Source organism: Carlito syrichta, unplaced genomic scaffold (assembly GCF_000164805.1).
Source record: "Carlito syrichta isolate Samal-C Ts95f unplaced genomic scaffold, Tarsius_syrichta-2.0.1 Scaffold305319, whole genome shotgun sequence".
Lineage (NCBI taxonomy): Eukaryota > Metazoa > Chordata > Mammalia > Primates > Tarsiidae > Carlito > Carlito syrichta.
The window spans coordinates 81,948-104,491 of NW_007249415.1; the positions used below are offsets into that span (position 1 = coordinate 81,948).

The window sequence follows — 22,544 nt, forward strand, 5'->3', positions numbered from 1 at the left end:
CACTCTTCTTCTTCTTCTTCTTCTTCTTCTTCTTCTTCTTCTTCTTCTTCTTCTTCTTCTTCTTCTTCTTCTTCTTTCTTCTTCTTTCTTTCTTTCTTCTTCTTCTTTCTTTCTTTCTTTCTTTCTTTCTTTCTTTCTTTCTTTCTTTCTTTCTTTCTTTCTTTCTTTCTTTCTTTCTTTCTTTCTTTCTTTCTTTCTTTCTTTGTTGGAGTCTCACTGTGTCGCCCAGACTGGAGTGCAGTGGCATGCTCCCCGCCACCGCAGCCTCCACCTGCTGGGCTCCAGCGATCCTTCTGCCTCAGCCTTCCAAGTAGCCGGAACTACAGGGGTGTGCTACCACACCCGGCTAATTTTTGATTTATTGTAGAGACGAGGTCTTGCCAAGTTGCCTAGGTGGGTCTCGAACCCGTGGGCTCAGGCAATCCACTTGCCTCGGCCTCCCAAAGCGCTGGTATTATAGGCTGAGCCACCGAGCCCGGCCTAAATGGCTAAAAGGTTAAAAAGAATCATCCCATGACCCCAAGCATGTCTAGACAAGCCAGCACTGCTGGGCACCTCCAGTCCTGCTACCTGCTCCTCATCCTCCCTCTTCCAGGCCAGGGTCCATGGGAAACAATGCCTGCCTCATCCTCCCTCCTATCCTGGATCCTGACATTGTGTCTGCCCCAGAGCAGGTACTTGCTACAGGTTGAACTGTGGACCCCAAAAGATGCTGATGTTTTAACCCCCAGGGTTTATGAATGTGACCCTGGGTGGAAATAGGGCCTCTGTAAAAGAGAGAGAGAAGATGAGGTTGGTAGGGTAGGCCTCCTGCAACACGTCTGGTGTCCTCATGGAGAGGAGAGAGTTAGACGCATGCAGGGAGAATGCCGTGTATAGGTGGAGGCAGAGGCTGGGGGTTGCTTCTATAAGCCAAGGAACGCCAAAGTCACCAGAACAACAGGTGTGAGGAAAGAGGCCTGAAGGAGTTGTCCCTCACAGCCTCAGGAGAACCCCCCACTGACACTTCCATCTGACTTCTGGCCCCCAAAGTCATGAGACCAGGAATTTCTGTAGTTTGACCACCCAATTTATGCTTCTTGTCACAACAGGCTGAGGACACGAACACATCATGGCAAACCATGACTTACACTGTCTTTATTTAGAAACCGAGTGCACCTCTCCAACCTTCAACCACAAAGGCAATGGTCTCGCTCAGCTGCTTAGGAAACCCGAGGTGCAGCAACCCACAGAGACCCCAAGCCATGTCTCAGCACTTGTATAGACGTGCACCCCCCCAACTTCCCCAGAGCCTGTAAAAACAACATGACCCAGGTCCCCCTCAACTTTTCCTTCTGAGATTATAAACAAGTAAACACGCCCCAAGCCAATTTCAAGAGTCTGTAAGCTGAACAAGAACTTGTGGGAAGCTAAAACACAGTCGCTGCTCATTCTCCAAGTGCGAACCTAAACACCAACAAGGAAGGGAAGGAGGCCTCTTGTTGGGAGGACACGTGCCAGGAAGAGGTATAAAAGCCCCACGGCCTCAAGCACCTCACTCACTCACTCACTCACTCACTCACTCACTCACTCACTCACACCCTCCCCAGCTCAACCCCAGCTCAACCTCCAGTATGGCCGTGTCCACCATGTCTGTCTGCTCCAGTACCTCCACTGACCCTTGGCAGGTGGATGATTGCCCAGAGAGCTGCTGTGAGGCCCCCTGCTGTGCCCCCAGCTGCTGCGCCCTGACCCCCTGCCTGAGCCTGGTCTGCACCCCACTGAGCTGTGTGTCCAGCCCCTGCCAGTCAGTCTGCATCAGCTCCTGCACACCCTCATGCTGCCAGCAGTCTAGCTGCCAGCTGGCTTGCTGCACCTCCTCCCCCTGCCAGCAGACCTGCTGTGTGCCCGTCTGCTGCAAGTTCATCTGCTGTGTGCCCACCTGTTCTGGGGCTTCCGCTTTGTGCTGCCAGCAGTCTAGCTGCCAGCCCTCTTGCTGCACCTCCTCTCCCTGCCAGCAGGCCTGCAGTGTGCCCCTCTGCTGCAAGCCTGCCTGCTGCAAGTCTGTCTGCTGTGAGCCTATCTGCTCTGAGGTTTCTTCTTCATGCTGCCAGCAGTCTAGCTGCCAACCGGCTTGCTGTACCTCCTCCCCCTGCCAGCAGCCCTGCTGCATGCCTGTGTGCTGCAAGCCTGTCTGCTGTGCGCCCACCTGCTCTGGGTCTTCCTCTTCCTGCTGCCAGCAATCTAGCTGCAAGCCAGCTTGCTGCCCCTCCTCCTGCTGCAGACCCTCCTCCTGCGTGTCCCTCCTCTGCCGCCCCGTGTGCAGGCCTGCCTGCTGCATGCCTACCCCCTCCTGCTGTGTCCCTCCCTCCTCCTGCCAGCCTAGCTGCTGCCGCCCAACCTCCTGCGTTTCCCTCCTCTGCCGCCCCATGTGCTCCCGCCCAACCTGCTGAGGCCTCTCCTCAGGCCAGATGTGCTGACAGGCCTATCCCCCAGAGCCAGGCTCGGGTCTCACCTGTAAGCTGATTGTCGTGTCCTGAATCGCTCCAGCATTTGGATCACTTCCTGGCGTTTGCTGTTCTAGTCTGCTGTTGAACTGGACAATGTGGGAGATCCCAATGCCCTTATTCAATGCTGTGGCTTTCTTGGGAGTGGGGCTCCTGGAACGTTCCCTTGGCACTGGCCTCCCCGCATTTCCCACCCCTCATGGGTCAGCTTAACCTTGACCCATGGCTCCCTGGCCTCCTTGGCTCAGTGACCTTGAGTCTTCTCTGGATAACCTTGAACAAAACCGCAATAAAGGCCCCAAGACACTGTACTGGCTTCCATGTGTCATGATTAGCATTCTTTGGCTGGAGCTCGCGGACATGTTTTTCTCCACTGTACATTCCACTCTGCTGTCCTTTAGGGGCCTTTATGACTTCCTGTGTGCCACAGGGGTGGGCGCATGACTTCAAGAGGTGGGAGTGGGATTTGCAGTCCTTTGGTCATGTGGGGCCACCTTGGGTTTGTCCTGAATGCTCTTGTGCCATTATCTACTTAAGAGTTCCTTTAGTTGATGTGCCTTTTGAATCCTCCCCTTCTGCACAATCCCTGCCAAATCAAGAAGAGTGTCTTCTAGATCCAGGTTTTTCCAGATCATGGTCAAATGGTCTCCTTGCTTCAAAGCCAGGCATTTTAACCTAATTGCCTAAAACCTGTCACGTGCCCTGCTGACGTCACTAGTGTGGTGGCAGGGACATGTGACTGAAATCAGGTATCTGTTGCTTACACGCTGTGTGAGCAGAAACCTGTCCTTAGCCTCTCTGGGCCTCTCTGAGGTCAGAGCACTAAGGCGCATTTTTAAGGTATTTGAGTGGGTTGGTGAGACCAGCAGAGAACAAGCATGTTGTGATCATAGTAAACATGGGAGGCCCCATGGTTTAGCTGAAACAGAAAAATACTGTGATGGCTTCTGAGTATTTTAAGAAATCTTTAAAAATTATATTTGGGATAAAGATGTGCTGGAGCCACCAGAGGAAGTACCAACTCTATTCTGATCATTATAAAATAAAAAAGAATTTTAATGCACATGGGTCAGAGTGGCCCAGGAACTCACCTGCAGGGAGGCAGAGGTTGGAGAGGACTGACCCAGAGCACCCACCATGTTGGATCCTAGGTCCAGGATGGATGGCATGTACACCACACAGATAGGCATGCCCCTGGTTTGCAGCAATACAGCTCAATGTGCTGACTGCAGTGAACAGGACCAGAGAGTTAAACAGAACTTCAGAATCTTCATCAGAATCAAGTGCTGCTCACCTTTATGCAAGCTGTGAGGGGCTGACCACTTGTGGTCAAGGTCAAGGTGTATCTATCAAGCTCCACTTTGCAATCAGAAAGTAATTTGCTAGGAGGTGTGTAGAAAAGTTGAAAAACTATTAGCAACAAAACTGACTTCACCAACATTTATAAAACATCCCATCTAGCAGCATAGAATGCATGTTTTTCAAAGTGTATGTGGAACATGACCTCAAATAAACCCTGTGCCAGGCCTTAAAATAAGTCTCCATATATTTGAGAGAATTGAAATCACATACAGTATGTTGTTTGACCATGATAGAATTCATTAACAGAAAGTTATTTGGAAAACTGTCCAATATTTGAAAATTAAATGCACTTTAAAATAATCCATGAATCAAAGAAGCAATGGACATTAGGAAATATTTTGAAAAAAAAAATCACCACATATCAAAATATATGGGATGTAGCTAGCATAGCACATCAAGAAAAATGTATAGTGACTTGCCTCTGTTAGAAAGGAAAGATAGCCTAAAATCAATTATCTAGGTCTCTAGCTGAGAAGCAAGAAAACAAAAAGCACAAGTGGAAGCCAAAACTCAGTAGAAGGAATAAAATAATAAAGAATTGCAGAAATCTAACAAATAGGGGAACAAAAAGAGAAGAGAAATAAAACCAAATCTAGTTTTTTGGAAAGATCAATAAAATTGACAAATTTCTAACTATACCAGTCAAGAAAAAACAAGAGAAGAGAGAAATTACCCATATCAGGAATGACAGAAAGGGTTGCCACCACAGGCTTTATAGATGGTAAAAGCAAAATAAGGAAGTGCTGCCAGCAACTCTCTTGCCAACACAGCCAACAACTTAGATGAAACAGGCAAATAACTGGAAATATACAAACTATAAGAATGAATACAAGAAGAAACAGAAAATCTGAATTGTCTTTATTAGTTGAAAAGATTGGATTCATAAAATGTTTCCCACAAAGAAAATGCCAATCCCAAGAGGCTTCACTATAGAATTCCACCAAGTATTTATGGAAAAAAGTAATACCAGTATCAGCTGAACTTTTCCAGAAAGTAGTGGAGGAAGGGACACTTTTTAACTTACTTTATGAAACCAGCATTACACCAACACCAAAGTCTGACAAGAACATCAAAAGAAAACTACTGATCTATATATCTCATGGATATAAATTTAAAAATTCTTAACAAAATATTAGCAAATCGAATCCAGCAATATTTAGAAAGGACAAAACCTCAGGGCTCAATGGGGTGTGTCTCCAGAATGTCAGGTTGGTGTTGCAGTCAAATATCAATCAATGTTTTACCGTGTTAACAAATAAAGGGGAAAAACTATATGATAATTTCAGAAGATGCAAAAAAGGCAACAACTTAACACTTGTTCATTAAAAACAAAAACAAAAGCAAAACCAACCTTCCAGCAAACTAGAAATAAATGAGAATTTCCATAGATGGAAGACTTTTTCCTAAAACCAGAACAGGTGATAATATCTGCTTGCACCACTTCTAGTCAACATTGTACTGGGGTCCTTAACACATATAATAAGGTAAGAAAAGAAAGACTTGCGCATGGGAAAGGAAGAGGTACACCTTCCTTTCCCATGATCATGTTATAGACAACATGATCAGCTTCTAGAAAATCCTCAGGAATATACAAGAATATAATAGACATCATAAGTGAAGTTAGCAAGGTTATAGGAGACAAGGTCAATATACAAAACCAGTTGTATTTCTACCTAGTAACAATCAATAGTTGGAAATAAAAAGAATATAACATTAACTAAAACATTAAAAAAGAAAAAATAGATAAATTTAACAAAATATGTATGAGGTCTATACACTAAAAATGACAAAATATTGCAGAAAAAATTTTAAAAATTCTAAATGACAGGAGAGACATATTATGATCATGGGTCAAAAGAATCAGTTATGTTAAATGTCAATTTTTTTCCAAATTGATCTACAGATTTAATGTAATTCCAATCAAAATCTCAACAGGCTTTTCTGTAGAAATCAGTGAGCTGATTTTAAAATCTATATGGACATGCAGAGGATCTAAAATTTGAAACCAAATTTGAAAAAGAAAAACAGAATGAGAGAACTTACATTACTTGATTTTAAGATTGTATTTAAAGTGTGGTATAAGGATAAATATATAGAAGGAGGTAGCAGAAAAGGGTCCAGAAATAAGCCCACACATAAAAGGTCAATGGATTTTGATAAAGGCAATTCAACAGACAAAGGATTATCTTTTCAGCAAATGTGCTATAACAACTCATGTATTTAAAATTAACTTAAAGTGACATAGAACTAAACATAAAAATTAAAACCAAGAAACATCTGGAAATAAGCATAGGGGAAAACTTGGGTTTAGCAAAAATTTCTTAGATAGGACCACTGGAGATAAACTGGATTTAACCAGCATTAAAGATTCAACTTGTTAAAACAAACAAACAAACACTGCTGACCGGGTGTGGTGGCTCACATCTGTAATCCCAGCACTTTGTGAGGCAGACACAAGAGAATTGCCTGAGCCCAGGGTTTCCAGAACTGCCTGGGCAACTTGGCAAGATCTTATCTCTACAATAAAAATTTTAAAATTAGCTGGGTGTGATGGCGCATGCCTATTGTCCCAGCTACTTGGGAGACTAAGGTGGTAGGATTGCCTGAGCTCAGCAAGTGAGGATGCGGTAGCTGTGATTATGCCACTACATTCCAGCCTGGGTGACAGAGTGAGACTGCTACTCAAAACAAACAAACAAACAACAACAAAAACACTTAAGAAAAAATGAAAAGGTTAGCCACAGATGGGGATATATGACAAAAATTGGTATCCAGAATCTATAAAGAATGCTTACACCTTAACGCTAAGGCTACAAGCAAGCTGATTTAAGAAAGGTGGGCAGAGGATTTGTACAGACACTTCACTGAAGAAGACATATAAATGGCAAGCAGACATAGGTGGTGCCCCACACAATTAATCACAGTGGAGTGCAGATGTCATGCTGCACATGGAATGGACAAAGCCTAAGTGCTGCTGGGAAGGGAAAGTAGTGCCGTGATTGGGAAGACAAGTTGGTGACTTATTATGAAGTGAAAAATACACTCAAAGTATGACCCAGCAACCTGCACCTTGGGATTTATCCAGAGAAGAAAGACACTTGCTCACACACAAACCTGACTTCAGAGTCCAGGGGATTTCTCCATAATCACCTAAACCCACAGCCCACCTGAGTGTCCTGCTGTGGGTGGGCAGATGAACTGTGATGTAGTCACTCAGCAGAATGCTACCCAGTCACAAAAAAGAAAATAGGCTGCAGATACAGCAAACGAGATGGTTCACAGAGGCAGACACTAAGGACATGTTGCACAGTCCTTCCCTAAGACACTCAAGAAGAGACAAGCTTCTTGGGAGAAGCAGAGCATTGGTGACCTGGGGCTGGGGTGGAGGGGGAGCCTAGGGTGCTGATTGGCAAGGGAAGTGTATGGGGAAGCATTCGGCCTCACAGACACGGTACACGTCTGGGTGACCTGGGGGCGCTGTGGGATGCCTACCTCTTTCAAATCTGATCAGACTTTACAACTAAGATGGGCATGTTTGATTCTGTGTCACTTGTACCTTGACAAAGCTGATCATAAACTTAAGTGGGAGGCAAGGACCTGGTCAGAGGGGAGGCGGGGTGAAGGACCAAGGGTCTGGGAACCTGTGGGGAGGCGTGGCATGGGGGAGGGAGCTGGGAATTAGGGGAAGAAGGTGGAGACTTCCCCTGGGTAGCAGTGGTGCCTTCTGTGGGCTCTGGTTGTGGACACGGGCCCCCAGGAAGAGAGAGGGGCTTAGGAAAAGATGACTGTCCCTAGTCTGTGTGGTGGGCTAGGAAGGCAGGGATTGAACATTATCTGATCTTTCACCTGTTGGGGACAGTGGCCCATTTACTGAAACAGTTGTGGCCACTGTCATAGCCCCTACATGTCATCCTCCCTGGAGATGTCCCAGTTCCCACCAAGGTCCTTGTCCTTTGGTACTGTCAAGCATTGTCCACACTGCCCTGACGTGGAGTGGGCGAATGTCCAGGCCATTGCTACATTGAGGCTTGCCACAGCCCTACACACCTGACTCCACCGCCCTTACACCCCCACGTGGACCCTGGTGCTTCCTGGAGGACCAGGGCATCACCTTTGCTTTGGGGAATCCTAATAATGTATAAATAATGCATCTGTTTCAATCAGGTCATGGATCTCCTGTGGACATGGAGCTGCTCCTTTCTCTCCCATCACGTTTTTGCTGAATGTAAAACCCGTGGGCATGCAGGACACTAGGGAGGGTGACCAGGCTCGTAGGCAGTGGTGCCTGAACCCATAAGACAGCTTCCCTGCAGGAGACTGAGCCTGGCCTTGGTGACCTGCCCCTGGGAGTGAGGCCACTGTGATTTCTAGGTTGAGTCACTTACTCCTAGACTTTGTATGCATGGTTGGAGGGGACCAATGTCTGCTCTAAACCGCAGGTCCCCCACGAGCACAGAGGAAGAGAGAATCAGGGAGCAAGTGAGTTTATTGGGGAGCCTAGGGAGGAGCTGGCTGGCAGGTCACATCGAGGTGATCAGCAGCAGAGGACCTGGGGTATGGGAGGTGACTAAAGGCAGGTCCTGAGTGAGATTCGTCAAACACACCTCCTGGGAGGCAGGAGCTGGGAGGAGGGAGGACAGGGGCTCCCGGGAGCAAGGAGAGAGGTCACATCAGTACCGTGGAGACATGGGGACCCGTCCAGGTTGGGGCAGCTCCTAACCCAGGTCAGGACCTGAGCCTGACTGGCCCTGGAGGACATGCCTGTCAACACATCTGTCTTGAGGAGAAGCTGCAGCAGACTGGGTGGGAGCACGCAGAGGAGGGACAAGTAGGAGGCCAGGCAGCAGCAGTTGGGCAGGCAGGAGGAGGTGGGGGCATGCAGCAGACAGGCCTGCACACAGGGCGGCAGAGGAGGGACACACAGGAAGACGGACTGCAGCAGGAAGAGGGACAGAAAGCTGCCTGTCAGCTAGAATACTGGCAGCAGGAAGAGGAAGACCCAGAGCAGGCAGGCACACAGCACGGGGGCTTGTAGCACACAGGTACGCAGCAGGGTTTATGGCAGGGGAAGGAGGTGCAGTAAGCTGGCTGGCAGTTAGACTGCTGGCAGCATGAAGAGCGGCTGGGCATATAGCATACAGGCTTGCAGTAGACGGGCACCCAGCAGGCCTGCTTATGGGTGGACATGGTGGATGTGGCCATATTGGGTGGTGGGCAGGAGGTGAGCTGGGGAGGTATGAGTGAGGAGTGAGTGAGGGAGTGAGCGAAGCCTGAGTCCTGTGTGCAGCCTGGGGCTGTGGTCTTTTTATGCTCTTGCCCTTGCTGTCCCAGCCCCACAGCCTCCCCTTCCTTGCTGGGTATAGCCTGCAGTTATCAGGGATGTTTGCTTTTCATGATGTTATCCAGCTCATAAATGTCCTGTCTATTTAGCTATAGCTGTCCCATGTGGTCCCTTGGGAGCAAGAATAGGGGGTGTGGTCCCAGCTGGGAGCAGTGCGGGTTGTTGGCTGGGTGGGTAGCATGTGCCTGGGGCCACCCTTGGTTGCTGGGTCATCCAGCCCCTGGCCCTGCTGCCCAGGATGATGGCTCCCTCTGGAGGAAGCTGGCCCTTAGGAAGTATTTCCCATGGTGCAAACACCCACGTGGCCTTCCCCATCCTAGGAGGGAGGACTGTGACTACCCTGTGAGGAATGACCTGGGTCCAGGGACATCAGTGACCTGCCCAGTGTCACACAGCTGCGAGGGACAGCTGTGACTGTGCCCAGAACTCTTGGCCCAAGCTCTAGCTGATTTCTCATCACCACGGCCTCAGCCTCCTGCCCTGTGTCCACTGCCCAGAGCAGACAGACCTTGTCCTTGAGCTTGGGAGACAGCAGAACTCTATCTCCCAGGGTGAGAACCGAGAGTTCTTCACCTCCTGCCCAGGCCTGATGACAGCCTCCTGAACTGTAGCTCCAAGTTCTAAACCTGCTGAGCATCCGTGCTGGGCCTGGGTCAGTTACAAGCCCTGGTCCCCTCTCAGGTCGCCTCCTCTGTATGCTCTGCTGCCTCCCATGTGGCCCTTCATCACTCTCCTAGCCCTCCAGCTGGTCCAGTCTCCCAATCCCACTACAGTCACTGTGCTAGGCGACTTAGTGTTACTACCCTTAAATTTAAGTAGCAGATATCCACAGAAGCCAATAGAGAAGATGCCGAATATGTCTGTGAAAAGGGTCTCCTTGCAACCCTGGCACCTGCAACCACAGCACCCGCTACCACCCAAATCTCTTCTTAGAAAGTAACTCTTTCACCCACTTCCCCGCTCTCAACCTCTCTCCATCTCTCTGTTCCTCTGTCTCCCCTTCCATATACACACACATGTACACACACACCCCCTGTTCTCATTGCTTCTGGTAGTCTTGTTCTATAAAGTCTCCACCAACCCTGAATAAGTGAATACTGGACCATCGCTCCTACAGGAAACACAGGGTAAGTTTCCCATGAGCCTCTGGTCACAACAGTGTCACCAACTGATCAACACTTAAACTTGTTTTATGTGTGATTCTGTCTGAAGACACCTTAGTTCATCTGTATTGTTGGTGTTGTACTAACACTGAACTCACAGCCTACAGCACTGCAGCTCAGCCTGAATGAGATTTGTCAAACACACGAGTTTCCTCCATGAGACTTGCTGCAGCCTTCATAGGCTCAGAACCATAGGAAAAACTTCAGACTGTTTGTGGGTGCATTTGAAACAGCAAAGTCACAAGCATAATGGAGGAAAATGTGGTGGCACTAAAGAAACGATAAGAAGGATACCTGTCTATCGTATGAGAGCTGAGACAAAAGGCAAAACACCACCTTGCTCAGCCTCAGTGGGAAAGTGTAAATCAAGAGACTCAAATTTTCCCCACTCTGTGAATGCCCACAGATGACCACAGAAGCACCAGAAGTATTGGCTTTGGGGTAACAAATAAATGTTAGAGAGTTTTTTTAAAAAACACACACAAATATGGAATCTATGAATAGTGAGAACTGACTGTGTCTGCCTGTTGATCTATCTATTGATCTAATCTCTCCAGTCTCTATGTATAGCATATATATACATACACGTAATGTCTCTGTGTATATAAATTTTAACAATACAAATTGTGTCATATTGTACCTACTATGTTTCTTAAACACTTAATTCACCCTGGAGTTTCTTTCCTATGACTACATACAGTTCTCTCTTTCCTGTTTATAGCTGCATAGAATTCCACATTGGCCTGTGGGTTTGTTTTCTGTTGCCGTAACAGATTATCACAATCTTGGTGGCTACAGGAACATACATTTATTATCTCACGGTTTCTGTGGGTCTAGAGTCTGGGTATAACTAAACTGAGCTATCTGTGGGGCTGCATCAAAGTGCTCATTGGGAAGGATCCATGCTTACACAGTTGTTGGCAGAACTCAGTTCCTTGAAGACTATCAGAATGAACACCGCAGTTTCCCACTGGCTGTTAACTAGAGGCTGCCCTCATCTCTTTCCATGTGACCTCTTCATTGACTGCACACAATAGGTAGTTTTTTCATAGCCAGTCAGGGAGGGAGGGTCCTTCCAAGACAGGCGTTACAATTATGGGTAATGTGATCATGCACATTCTGTTACCCTCGCCATGTGCCTTGTGTCTATACAAGTCACAGGCCCTGCCCACACTCAAGGGGTAGGACACCTAGTACATGAACACCAGGAGGTGGAAGACATGAGCTCATTCTAGAGTCTGTCTCTCACCATCTGGAAAGCTCACTGCTGTGATACATTTGCACACATCCCATACCTATCCAAAAATATCTCTAGGATAAATTGCTAATTATTCAGGCTCAAAGGTAGGAGGTTTTGAATTTCAACACATAGCAGCAAACTGCCCACCAAAGCTATGGGGTCATTGACAGCCCAGCAGTACAATGACTAGAGGGGCTTGCCACACCCTGCCTAACCTGTGCTGGATGCACTAAGGACCTTCATCCTTTCTAATTTCATATATGAAAAATGATATCATATCCTCACTGAATTTGCTTTCTCTCATTTTGAATGGGGTTAACATATTTTCATATTTGACATCCACGTGTATTTCTTTCAATTGTCACTCTGTATCCTTTGCTCATTTTCTGTTATGTTGTTGGTATTGATCTTGGATATCTTTGGATCTTAAGATCTTTGGAGATTAAGTAAATTAGCCCTTTCTCAGTAATATGCATGATAAATATGTTTCTCATAGTGTTGTTTGTCTTTTGACTTTGCTTACGATGTTTTATCTTGTGCAATTTTAACATTTTTACATAATTAGAGTTACCAGGATTTTTTTATGGCTTCGTGTTTAACTTCCAACTTAGGATAGTCTTTTCCATTCTAAGATTATTTTTCCATCAATTATTAAGAGATGTGTATTAATGTCCCCACTATGATCTTTCCTTCTCTATTTCTACTTTAAGCTCTATTTTTGTTTATATTTTTAAGCTGTATGTAATTAGGCATATACAAATTTAGAATTGTTATATCTTCCTTGTAAGTCGACTCTGTTAACTTTATCAAATGTCTTTTGTCATCTCTGATAATGCTTCTTGCTCTAAAATCTATCTAGTACTCCTAAGTCACACCAGCTTTTAGTTAGGGTTCGAGCAGTGTATCTTCTTCCGTCTTGGTGCTTCCAACCCTTCTGCTCCCTTGTATTTAGGCTCTATCTCTTGGAAGAAGCACATAGTTATGTCTTCTGTTTTTTTCTCCAGATGAACAATCTTTGTTTTTAATTCAATTGGAATATCTTAAGTATTTTATATTTAATTTAATTACTGATAATTTGGTTTATAGCAATCATCTAATCATGTAACTTCAATTTGTCCCAATTTTTTGTTTCTTTTAAAATATCAGTTCGTGTCTACTTTGGATTAATCAATTGTTTATGTTATTCATTTTCCCACTTCTGTTGTACTCATCATTAGTTACACATAGTTTTTTGCTGTCCCTTCAGGAATCGCCCTAGAGATGACAGTGTGCGTTCAAAGTTATTCAAGTTATCCAAGTCTAACATCCATTAACACTTCTACTGCTTCCAAAGCAACGCAAAGACCTTAGAAAAATTTCACTCCATTTATCCTTCTCATCTCTTATTGCTAATGTTTCAAGCTTTTTATTTCTACTTTCATACCTTAGGCCCCCCCAAGACATTACAAAGATAATATGTATCACATCATGATACTTTGAATTCGAGTGCACGTCAATTACCACCCGTATTTGCCCAGTGTTCCTCTTTCAGATCCCTCCAATTCCTTCCTGTGTGTCCATCTTTCGGTTATTCTGCCTGGACACGTTTGCTTTGGGGGGGGTCTCTGGGGTGAACCCGCTTCGTCTTTGTCGGCCTTATTTCACCGTCACCTTGAACCATGTTCTTCCTGGTTTAGAACTCCAAGTTTTCAGTGATTTACTTTCAGCTCCTTGAAAATGCCATTTCATTATGTTGAGTTTCATGGACGGTGCTCATAAACCTTAAATGGATTTTTAAAAAACATTATTAACTGTTTCAAGTTGTCGCCAGTGGCAGTATATGTCTGGTACTAGCTTCTGTGTCTAGATGGAAGTAGACTTTCTCTCTCTTCTCTCTTCTCTCTCTCTCTCTCTCTCTCTCTCTCTCCCCTCTCTCTCCTGCTCTCAATATACTTCTAGTCTATAGGAAAAGTTTTGGTATCTCTGGAGGGTCTGGACCAGGCTCAAATTTACATTATTTTTATAATTTAAAATATAGGCTGGGAGTGGTGGCTCATGCCTATAATCCCAGTACTTTGGGAGGTTGAGGCCAGAAAATCACTTGAGACCATGAGGTGGAGACCAGCCTGGGCAACATAGCAAGATGTCTTCTCTACCAAAAGGAAGGAAGGAAGGAAGGTAGGAAGGAAGAAAGGAAGGAAGGAAGACAATCCAGTCCACAATGCAACTGAATTTCTAGAACTCCCAAGGCCATCTGTGTTCTTCCTTAGTTCCCTAGGAGTTGAGTAACCACAGATAGAGACAAATGACAGCCAGGAAGCAGGGAAATTGAACCACTGAGATGCACCTGGGTGTGAGATCCCACCAGAGAGGCCCATGAAGCGGTCCCACCTTTGCAGGGGCCACATGGGCCCCATGCATGCTGCGCTGTGCTGGGTCAGCACTGACCTTGCAGGGCAGCAAACCCATTGCTGATCCTTCCATGCTGGTGGGTCCCCAGGGAGGGCTAAGACTCCTTCACCTGGCACTCTGGGCACCTGGTATTGTTCCCAGCACATGGGGACTTGTTGCATCAGGAGTAAATCAATGCTTGGGAAGTAAAAGTATTGGGTAAAATTGACCAGGTGTGGTGGCTCACACCTGTAATCCCAGCTACTCAAGAGACAGAGGTGGAAGGACTGTCTGAGCCCTGGAGGTCAAGGCTGCAGTGGGCCACGATTTTGACACTGTGCTCCAGCCTAGGTGACAGAACAAGACCCCATCTTTAAAAAAAAAAGTATCAGGTAGAATAGGGAGCACTCAGCAGAAAAAAGCAGCAGGACTTGGTGGCCAGCTGGATCTTATTTACAGAAAGAAGGGAGATTCAGATTAGCTGTCTAGCTGGGTGACAGTTAACAACAAAGAAGGTAGACAGGAAGAACAAATCATGACTGCTTTTCTCATGGCAGCCTCATTGGGGGCTTGCTGCTTGCTGAGGAGATACGCACAGAGTTTGGGTTTAGACCCACAGGTTTGTTTGAGATAACAGCCAGTGGAGATGGAAAGGTGGGGACACACCAGAGACACACCAGAGATCTGGGGCCTCTCTAGGCACTCAGGTGGGAGGCAGAAGCCCACCAGAGACCACTGCCATCCCACCGGGAGATGGGCCATGTTTCTGTCTACCGTGGCCTGTGTGTACCTGCTCTAAAGCTCCCAGGGGACTTCGTGCCACCCAGAGAGTATAGGGAGTCTTCCAGAATGTCACACTCTCTGGCCATCTTTGACTGGGGGTGCTCTAGCCTGGTTTCCAGAAGCCACAGCAGCCCAGAAAGCAGCGTCTGAGTGATGGCCCAAGGTCGGTTGGGATTAAGATGAGTCTTACTCACACAGTCACACAGACCCCAGGGGGACACTCTGTTTGCAAAAATATACCCTGTCCACTGCAGCATTGTGTTCTGGGGCAAAAGGCAGGTGAGGATGTGTCACCAGACACAAAAAATACACTCAGGACTTTTACAAGCTCAACAACATCTCGTAGGACTCAACATGAAGCAGGTAGTAATAAGTTCCTAGGCTTTAAACACAAACAAGGAAGGGGAGGTGGATGAGCCTCTGGTCTGGGACAACAAACACGAGTGGGGATATAAAAGCTCACGACTCGAGCACTGAGCACACTCAGTCAAACCCTCCTTCACTCCCTCATTCACTTCACCTTTCCAGTTCAACCCCCAGCATGGCCGCGTCCACCGTGTCTGTCTGCTCCAGCAACCTGAACTCCGGCAGCCGGGTCTGCCTGCCCGGGTCCTGTGACTCTGGCTCCGAGTCCTGGCAGGTGGATGACTGTCCAGAGAGCTGCTGCGAGCCCCTCTGCTGTGCCCCCAGCTGCTGCGCCCCAGCCCCCTGCCTGAGCCTGATCTGCACCCCAGTGAGCTGTGCGTCCAGCCCCTGCCAGTCAGCCTGCACCAGCTCCTGCACGCCCTCAGGCTGCCAGCAGTCTAGTTGCCAGCCAGCTTGCTGTGTTCCTGTCTGCTGCAAGCTCATCTGCTGCAAGCCTGTCTGCTGTGGGCCCATCTGCTCTGGAGCATCCTCTTCCTGCTGCCAGCAGTTTAGCTGCCAGCCTTCTTGCTGTCCCTCCTCCCCCTGCCAGCAGGCTTGCTGTGTGCCTGTCTGCTGCAAGCCTATCTGCTCTGAGGTTTCCTCTTCCTGCTGCCAGCAGTCTAGCTGCCAGCCCTCTTGCTGCACCTCCTCTCCCTGCCAGCAGGCCTGCTGTGTGCCCATCTGCTGCAAGCCTGTATGTTGCAAGCCTGTCTGCTGTGAGCCTATCCGCTCTGTGGTTTCCTCTTCATGCTGCCAGCAGTCTAGCTGCCAACCAGCTTGCTGCACCTCCTCCCCCTGCCAGCAGCCCTGCTGCATGCCTGTGTGCTGCAAGCCCGTCTGCTGTGTGCCCACCTGCTCTGGGGCTTCCTCTTCATGCTGCCAGCAGTCTAGCTGCCAGCCGACTTGCTGCACCTCCTCCTGCTGCAGACCCTCCTCCTGCGTGTCCCTCCTCTGCCACCCCGTGTGCAAGCCTGCCTGCTGCGTGCCCATCCCCTCCTGTTGTGCCCCTGCCTCCTCCTGCCAGCCCAGCTGCTGCCGCCCAACCTCCTGCGTGTCCCTTGTCTGCCGCCCTGTGTGCTCCCGCCCAGCCTGCTGCAGTTCCACCTCGGCCCAGAAGTTCAGCTGCTGAATGATCTCTTTAAGATCACTCCAACGCTTGAGTGCACACAGCCACTAGCACCCCTGTATTTCTTACTAATATCCATGATGGCCATCCACGTCCCCTGTCCTGGGCCTCCGTAGTGGACATCAGTGGTCACCTGGCCACCCAGTGTGCATTGCTCCTCCTGGGAGCAGCTCAGCTATTTCTTCAAGTACTGACTCCCCCATCAGTTAGCCCTGCTTCCCCGCCTCGGGTGGGCAGTGACCTGAGTGAGGCCAGTTGAGCATATGAGGCCACTGCACATTCGTGCCATGAAGCAAGAGAGGAGACATATTTGGAGCTGGCTTCTCTTTGCTGTCTCAGCTGGGCCTGTGAATGATTCTGCATCCCGGCCCCTGGTGTGGCCCTGGCTCTCTCTTGGGTCTGAGCCTCTTTCTCTATCCTCCCTGACTCTGGGAGCATGTCACACCCTTCCAATAAATGCTTTTCCTGAAAAACATGACCAGAATTCATTTCTGTTCACAGCCTGGTGGTCCCCACCTACACTTGGTCCTGGGCTCCTCCCACAGGCCACCACATCCAGGAAGCCCTGCACCACTCCCACACACGTATAACCAAGCGACAGACACATGTTCAGGGACACAAAGGGTGAGTGGCCCGACAGTGGGACCCACCCTGGTGAGGGCCACCCTTCATGTGACACCCCTGAAATGGATGTCACCCAGCTTCACAAGGTGAACCACACAGACCCTGCACATGAAAAGTGCCCACAGCAGGCTAGGGACAGCCATCCTGAGCCCTGCTAGCAAGGCTGGCCCTGGGCTGGCATCCAGGCACTTGGATGTCAGGAGGGCTCCCACCACCAGCCTCACTGGGTCTCAACTGTCTGTATAAACAATGCAGTGTATGCAGAACACCTGCAATCCCTCTGGGCATGTGGAATTTTGGCACATCCCTGGAAAGTGCCTGTGTGTCCAGCCCCCAGTGACAACCCTGGGCGTGGAGTTGCTAACATGCTCCCCGGTAGACAACATCTCACACACAATTGTTGCAGCTGCATGTGGAGTGATTAGATGTGTTCTGCGTGACCTTCGTCCAAGAGATTCCACGAACCTGTGCCTGGTTTCACCTAGACTTGGACTTCCGCGTGACTTTTCCCTTTGCTGGTTTTGTTGCGTCCTCTCACAAAACAGCCACAAGAACTATGACCTGCCCGACCCTTGTCTTCTCAGTGAATTCCCAACCCTGGGATGGTCTCGGGTCCCCTGACACAGGCCAGGCTGCCCTTCCCCAATGAGGACAATGCTGTCCTAGGACAGGTACACGTCTGGTCACACTTCCTCTGTCTCCTGCTCAGGAGAAGGTGGAGGCAGAGAAGGAAGCCATTCTGAGGCCTGGATGCCCTAGTCTCACAAGGAGAAGGGGTGTTCTATGCTTGAGATAGCTGCCTCTGCCTCATGGAATGGGTATCCATAGAGGCCATGGCCTCAAGCCTTGGTGCTAGTCTAGAGCACAGTCCAACAGGAAACAGAGCCCCTGCCCAGCACTCAGCCCCCTATCCTATGCAAAAGGGGTGAGCCAAGGTTTCCTCATGGCTCTCTCTGCCTCTCCAGTGACAGAGGGACTTCATGGTGAACCCCCAGAGTGCCTGGCACCTGAGTCCACAGATAGTAAAACAAAGAGAACTTGCTTGGGGAAGCCTGCACGGCCTCCTCTGTGAATTCTGCTCTCAGCTCCTCCCCTGGGACATATCCAAGCATCCTGGCATCTGACCTGTCTGTGCAAACACCCCCACCCAACTTCCAGGGGGTCCGTTGATGCTCACATCCCTGCGTGAACGTCAGGGAAGGCGAGTCATGTGTGGGAGAAACATCAAGTTCCTTTCCAATTGCAGTGGGTGGAATGTCAGAACCACATGCAGGTGTTTCCAACAGAAGACACATCACCCACAGGGGGGACTGGGGAAAGTGGCATTCTCCTAGGGGTTGTCTGTTCTTGACCACACCATAGACGCTAAAACCACCTCTTGTCACCCATGCATTCACTACCCACCACCGAACATCAATGCCTACTGCCATCCTTGGTGGAAGGACAGATTTCTCACACAAAATGCAAAATGCACAAATCATTAGAGGAAATACTATCTTGAATGCAGTAAAATGCACAAAATATATGAAGGGGAGACCCACCCCCAAAACAGAATTTATTTATAAAAAATTATGCATTTATTCTTACATTTAAACTTCAGTCACCTTCAAAGTACTCTCTGTTTGATGCAAGATACCTATTAAGATGCTTTTTCCATTGCTCAAAACAGATTTTGAACTCATCAATTTTGATGCCTTTTAGTGCTTCTGTTTTTTGTTTCACCTCTTCCACATCAACAATAAGTTTTCTTTTGAGGATTTTTTTCGCCCAGGGAAACAAACAAACAAACAAAAAATCACTTGGGGTGAGATCTGGTGAATAGGGAAGGCGGGACACGGGGGTCATGCCAGTTTTTTGGTCAAAAACTGCTGAACACTCAGCACAGTTGTGGGCAGGTGCACTCATAAATCACCCATCAGGAAATAGGCACACACACTGAAAGAATCTCTCCCCAAAATTCACTGTAGTCAAATGTAGCCTCTCACAACAATGCTAGATGGTATACTGATACTGATGGGTTCCTAGAACATTTACCTGGTGAGGGAAGCCTGTACTGTACAAGGGGCCCGCCCTCCAAAAAAGAATTTTGTTTTGTTTGGGTTCTCCCTCATATAACACATGCATACAAAAGCACAAGCACAACCAAAGTTATGATCAAGTCTGCCCTGGGAGAAGCCATCTGTGGGGCATCATGGTGGAGTCTGCTGGGCTCACTGTCTCTACCTTGGGCACATAGGTCACAAGGTTCGGTCTGCTGCAGTTAGTTAGGGCAACATGATGAGTTTCTATCAATTAAAAGTGCACAGAGAGATGCCTGCTACCTTCATGCCACCTTCAAGGTCTTTCTGCCTCTCTTCCCTTCAAGGGTATCTTGGAGGCTCACGGGCCAGAGAAAGGGTCTATGAAGTGGGGGAGGGGAGTACCACTATGCCTTGTACAGTGCCATGAGGAGGAGAGAAGTTTTAAGCTGTTGAGATGTCAGCTTTTATTTGTTTCTGAAACTAGCATCGATTGCCTTCTCTAATAGCATGTAACTAACAAAGAATTTTAATTCAGAGTTTATAAAGAAAACATAAAAATAAATTAACAAAAGAGATGAAAATATACAATTATAGGAATGGATTCCAATGGCCAATACTATATGACAAGATGGTCAGCCTCATCAATAATCAAGATACCATACACAAAAATTAAGAGGTGTACCATAGACCTAATTGTGAAAGATAAAGTAATAAAGCGCTCTATATATGATCATGTCATCAGAAAACAATTTCCCTTCTTTCTTTCCTATTTGAATATCTTTTATTTCTTTTTCTTGCCTAGTTTCTCAGGCTACTAGAACTTCCAGCACTATGTAGAATAGAAATGTAGAGAGTGGAAACCCTCATCTTGTTCCTGATCTTAGAGAAAGAGCTTTCAACTTTTCACCACTGAGTATAATATCAGCTGTGGGCTTGTCATTTATAGTCTTCATTATGTACATTTCTGTTATACCTATTTTGTTGAGAGTTTTAATTACGAGTGACATCGAATTTTGTCAAATTCTTTCTCTGCATCTATTGAGATGCTCATGTGATATTTATCCTTCACATGTATCACATGTATTGGTTTATGTATGTTGAACCATCTTGGTATCCCTAAGATGAATTCACCTGATCATAGTGAGTTATCTTTTCAATGTGCTGTTGAATTCAGTTTGCTAGTATTTTTAAAAGATGTTTGCATCTATATACATCAAAGATATTGGCCTGTAGTTTTCTTTTCTTGTAAAGACTCCACTCAAAAATGCTATCACTAATAAATAAATTCAATAAAGTTGCAGGTAACAAAATCAACATACAAAAATTAATAACATTTCTATATGGTAACAATGATCCCCAAAATTAAGAAAACAATCTCATTTACAATATCCTCCAAAAATATTTAGAAAGAAATTTAATCAAGGAGGTAAAAGATCTATACACTGAAACTATAAAACATTGATGAAATAAATGGAAGAAGACACAAATGGAAAGATATCTCATGTTCATGGATTGAAATAATTAATATTATTAAAATATAGATACTTCCTAAAGTTATCTACAGATTCAACGCAATCCCTATCAATACCAATATAATTGTACAAAAAAAGCAAAATGAACAATCCTAAAATTCATATGGAAGCACAAAAGACTGAAGATTCAAAGCAATCTTAAGCAAAAAGAATAAAATTAGAGAAATTACACCTCCCGATTTCAAAAATATAAAGCAGTTGTAATCAAAATAGCATGATACTGGCATAAAAATAGACTTACTGCCCAATAGAACAGAATAGAAAACCCAGAAATAAACCCAAGTATTTATTGTCAATTGACTTTTGACAAAGGTGCCGAGAACACACAATGGGGAAAAATCTCTTCAGTAAATTGAAGAAAACTGAAAACCCACATGCAGAAGAATAAAATTAGACCTTTATTTCACATCATATGCAAAAATTAATTCAAAACAGGTAAAACATTTAAATATAAGACCTGAAATCATGAAACTCCTAGAAGGAAGCACAGGGAAAATGTTCTACAATATTGGTCTGGGCAATGATTTCTTGAGTAGGACTCTACAAGTCCAGGCAACACAAACAAAAATCTACTAATAGGATTACAATAAACTAACAACCTTCTGCACAGCAAAGGAAACAACAGAGTGAAGAGACAACCCACTGATTAGAAGAAAATATTTGCAGACCACATATCTGATAAGGGGCTAATATTCAGAAAATATAAATAACTTCAACAGCAAGAAAATAAATAAGCCAATTTAAAAGTAAGCAAAAGACCTAAACAAACATTTCTCAAAAAGAAAAAAAGAAAAAAAAAGCCATTCGAATGGCTACCAGGTATATTTATTAAAAATATGCAACATCACTAATCATCAGGAAAACACAAATTAAAACCACAGTGAGATATCATTTCACTCCTGTTAGAATGGCTCTTATCAAAAAGTCTAATGATAGTAACCATTGGTAAAAACGTGGAGAAGAGGAAAGTTGGTGCATTGTTGATGGGAACATTAATACAGTCATTTAAGAAAATAGGATGGCAGCTCCACAAAAAACTAAAAATAGAACTCCCATGTGACCCAGCAATTTCTCTGCTGGGCATTTATTTAAAAGGAACTAAAGTTATCCTGTTGAAGAGATATCTGTCCTTCCATGTTTGCCACAGCAATATTCACAATAGCTAAGATATGAAAGCAACTTAAGTGTCTATCAACAGATGAATGGATTAAAACATGCGAATTGGAATACATTCAGCCATATGATTGTCCTGGAGGACGTTATGCTAAGTGAAATAAGCCAGACAGATAATGACAAATATTGTATTATCTCACTTACACATGGGATCTTAAAAATCAATCCCATAAAAACAGAGACCAGAAAGGTGGCTACCAGAGACAGTGGTTGGGTTGGAGGAGAAAAGAGGGATAATAATAAAAGGGAACCAAGTGATAATTCAGGACCAGGGTAACAAGTTTCAGACTGGAGAAATGTTTTAGTGATCTATTGCACTACATGGCGACCACAGTTAATATACTATTGTATTTTCAAAATCGATTAAAAAATAAGTTTTTAGTGTTCTCACCACAAAAAAGGTAAATTGGTGAGATGATAGATATGCTAATTACCTTGATTTAATCTTTCTACAATGTATAGATAGATCAAAACATCACATAATACCCCACAAATATACACAACTATTATTTGTCCATTTAAAATAAATAAATTTAAAAGAGCAACAAATAAAATAAAAATAATAAAGATCTAGAAGAATACATAGGAGAATGTCTTCATGATATTGGGGTGGCAAGTTATTGGGAAACAGGAGTAAATATAAAGAATAAATTAATAAATTGGATTTTATTAAAATCAAGAACTTCTTTTCCTCAAAAGACATCATTAACATCATGATATATCCATTTAAATGACTCAAATTAAAAGACTAACAATACCAAATCAGTGATTATGCGGGGATATGGAAGTCTCATGCATTTGCTGGGGTGGGAATGTATAATGGTAAAACCACTCTGAAAAACAGTTTGGTAGTCTCTTTGACATTAAACGTACACTTACACATGACCCAAACATCCCACCCCTGTGTATTTACCCAAG

At 45.7% G+C, this 22,544-nt stretch overlaps 3 protein-coding genes across 5 annotated transcripts in view; 2 read left to right on the plus strand and 1 right to left on the minus strand.

Moving 5' to 3' along the window:
* Nucleotides 1-22,544, minus strand: part of TSPEAR (thrombospondin type laminin G domain and EAR repeats) — a 201,016-nt gene that overhangs the window by 76,288 nt on the left and 102,184 nt on the right. The window lies entirely within an intron of this gene.
* LOC103263893 (keratin-associated protein 10-3-like) lies at nt 1,614-2,432 on the plus strand. Of its 3 annotated transcripts, none has more exons than XM_008061558.1 (2): nt 1,614-1,913; nt 2,139-2,432. In XM_008061558.1, the coding sequence occupies exons 1-2, from the start codon at nt 1,614-1,616 to the stop codon at nt 2,430-2,432; spliced, it is 594 nt and encodes a 197-aa protein (XP_008059749.1). The 3 variants fall into 3 exon arrangements, with proteins under 3 accessions (XP_008059749.1, XP_008059748.1, XP_008059747.1); XM_008061557.1 differs by having other exon boundaries at nt 1,614-1,900; nt 2,009-2,432; XM_008061556.1 differs by having other exon boundaries at nt 1,614-2,432.
* LOC103263892 (keratin-associated protein 10-7-like) lies at nt 15,287-16,279 on the plus strand. The gene has a single exon (XM_008061552.1). The coding sequence runs from the start codon at nt 15,287-15,289 to the stop codon at nt 16,277-16,279; it is 993 nt and encodes a 330-aa protein (XP_008059743.1).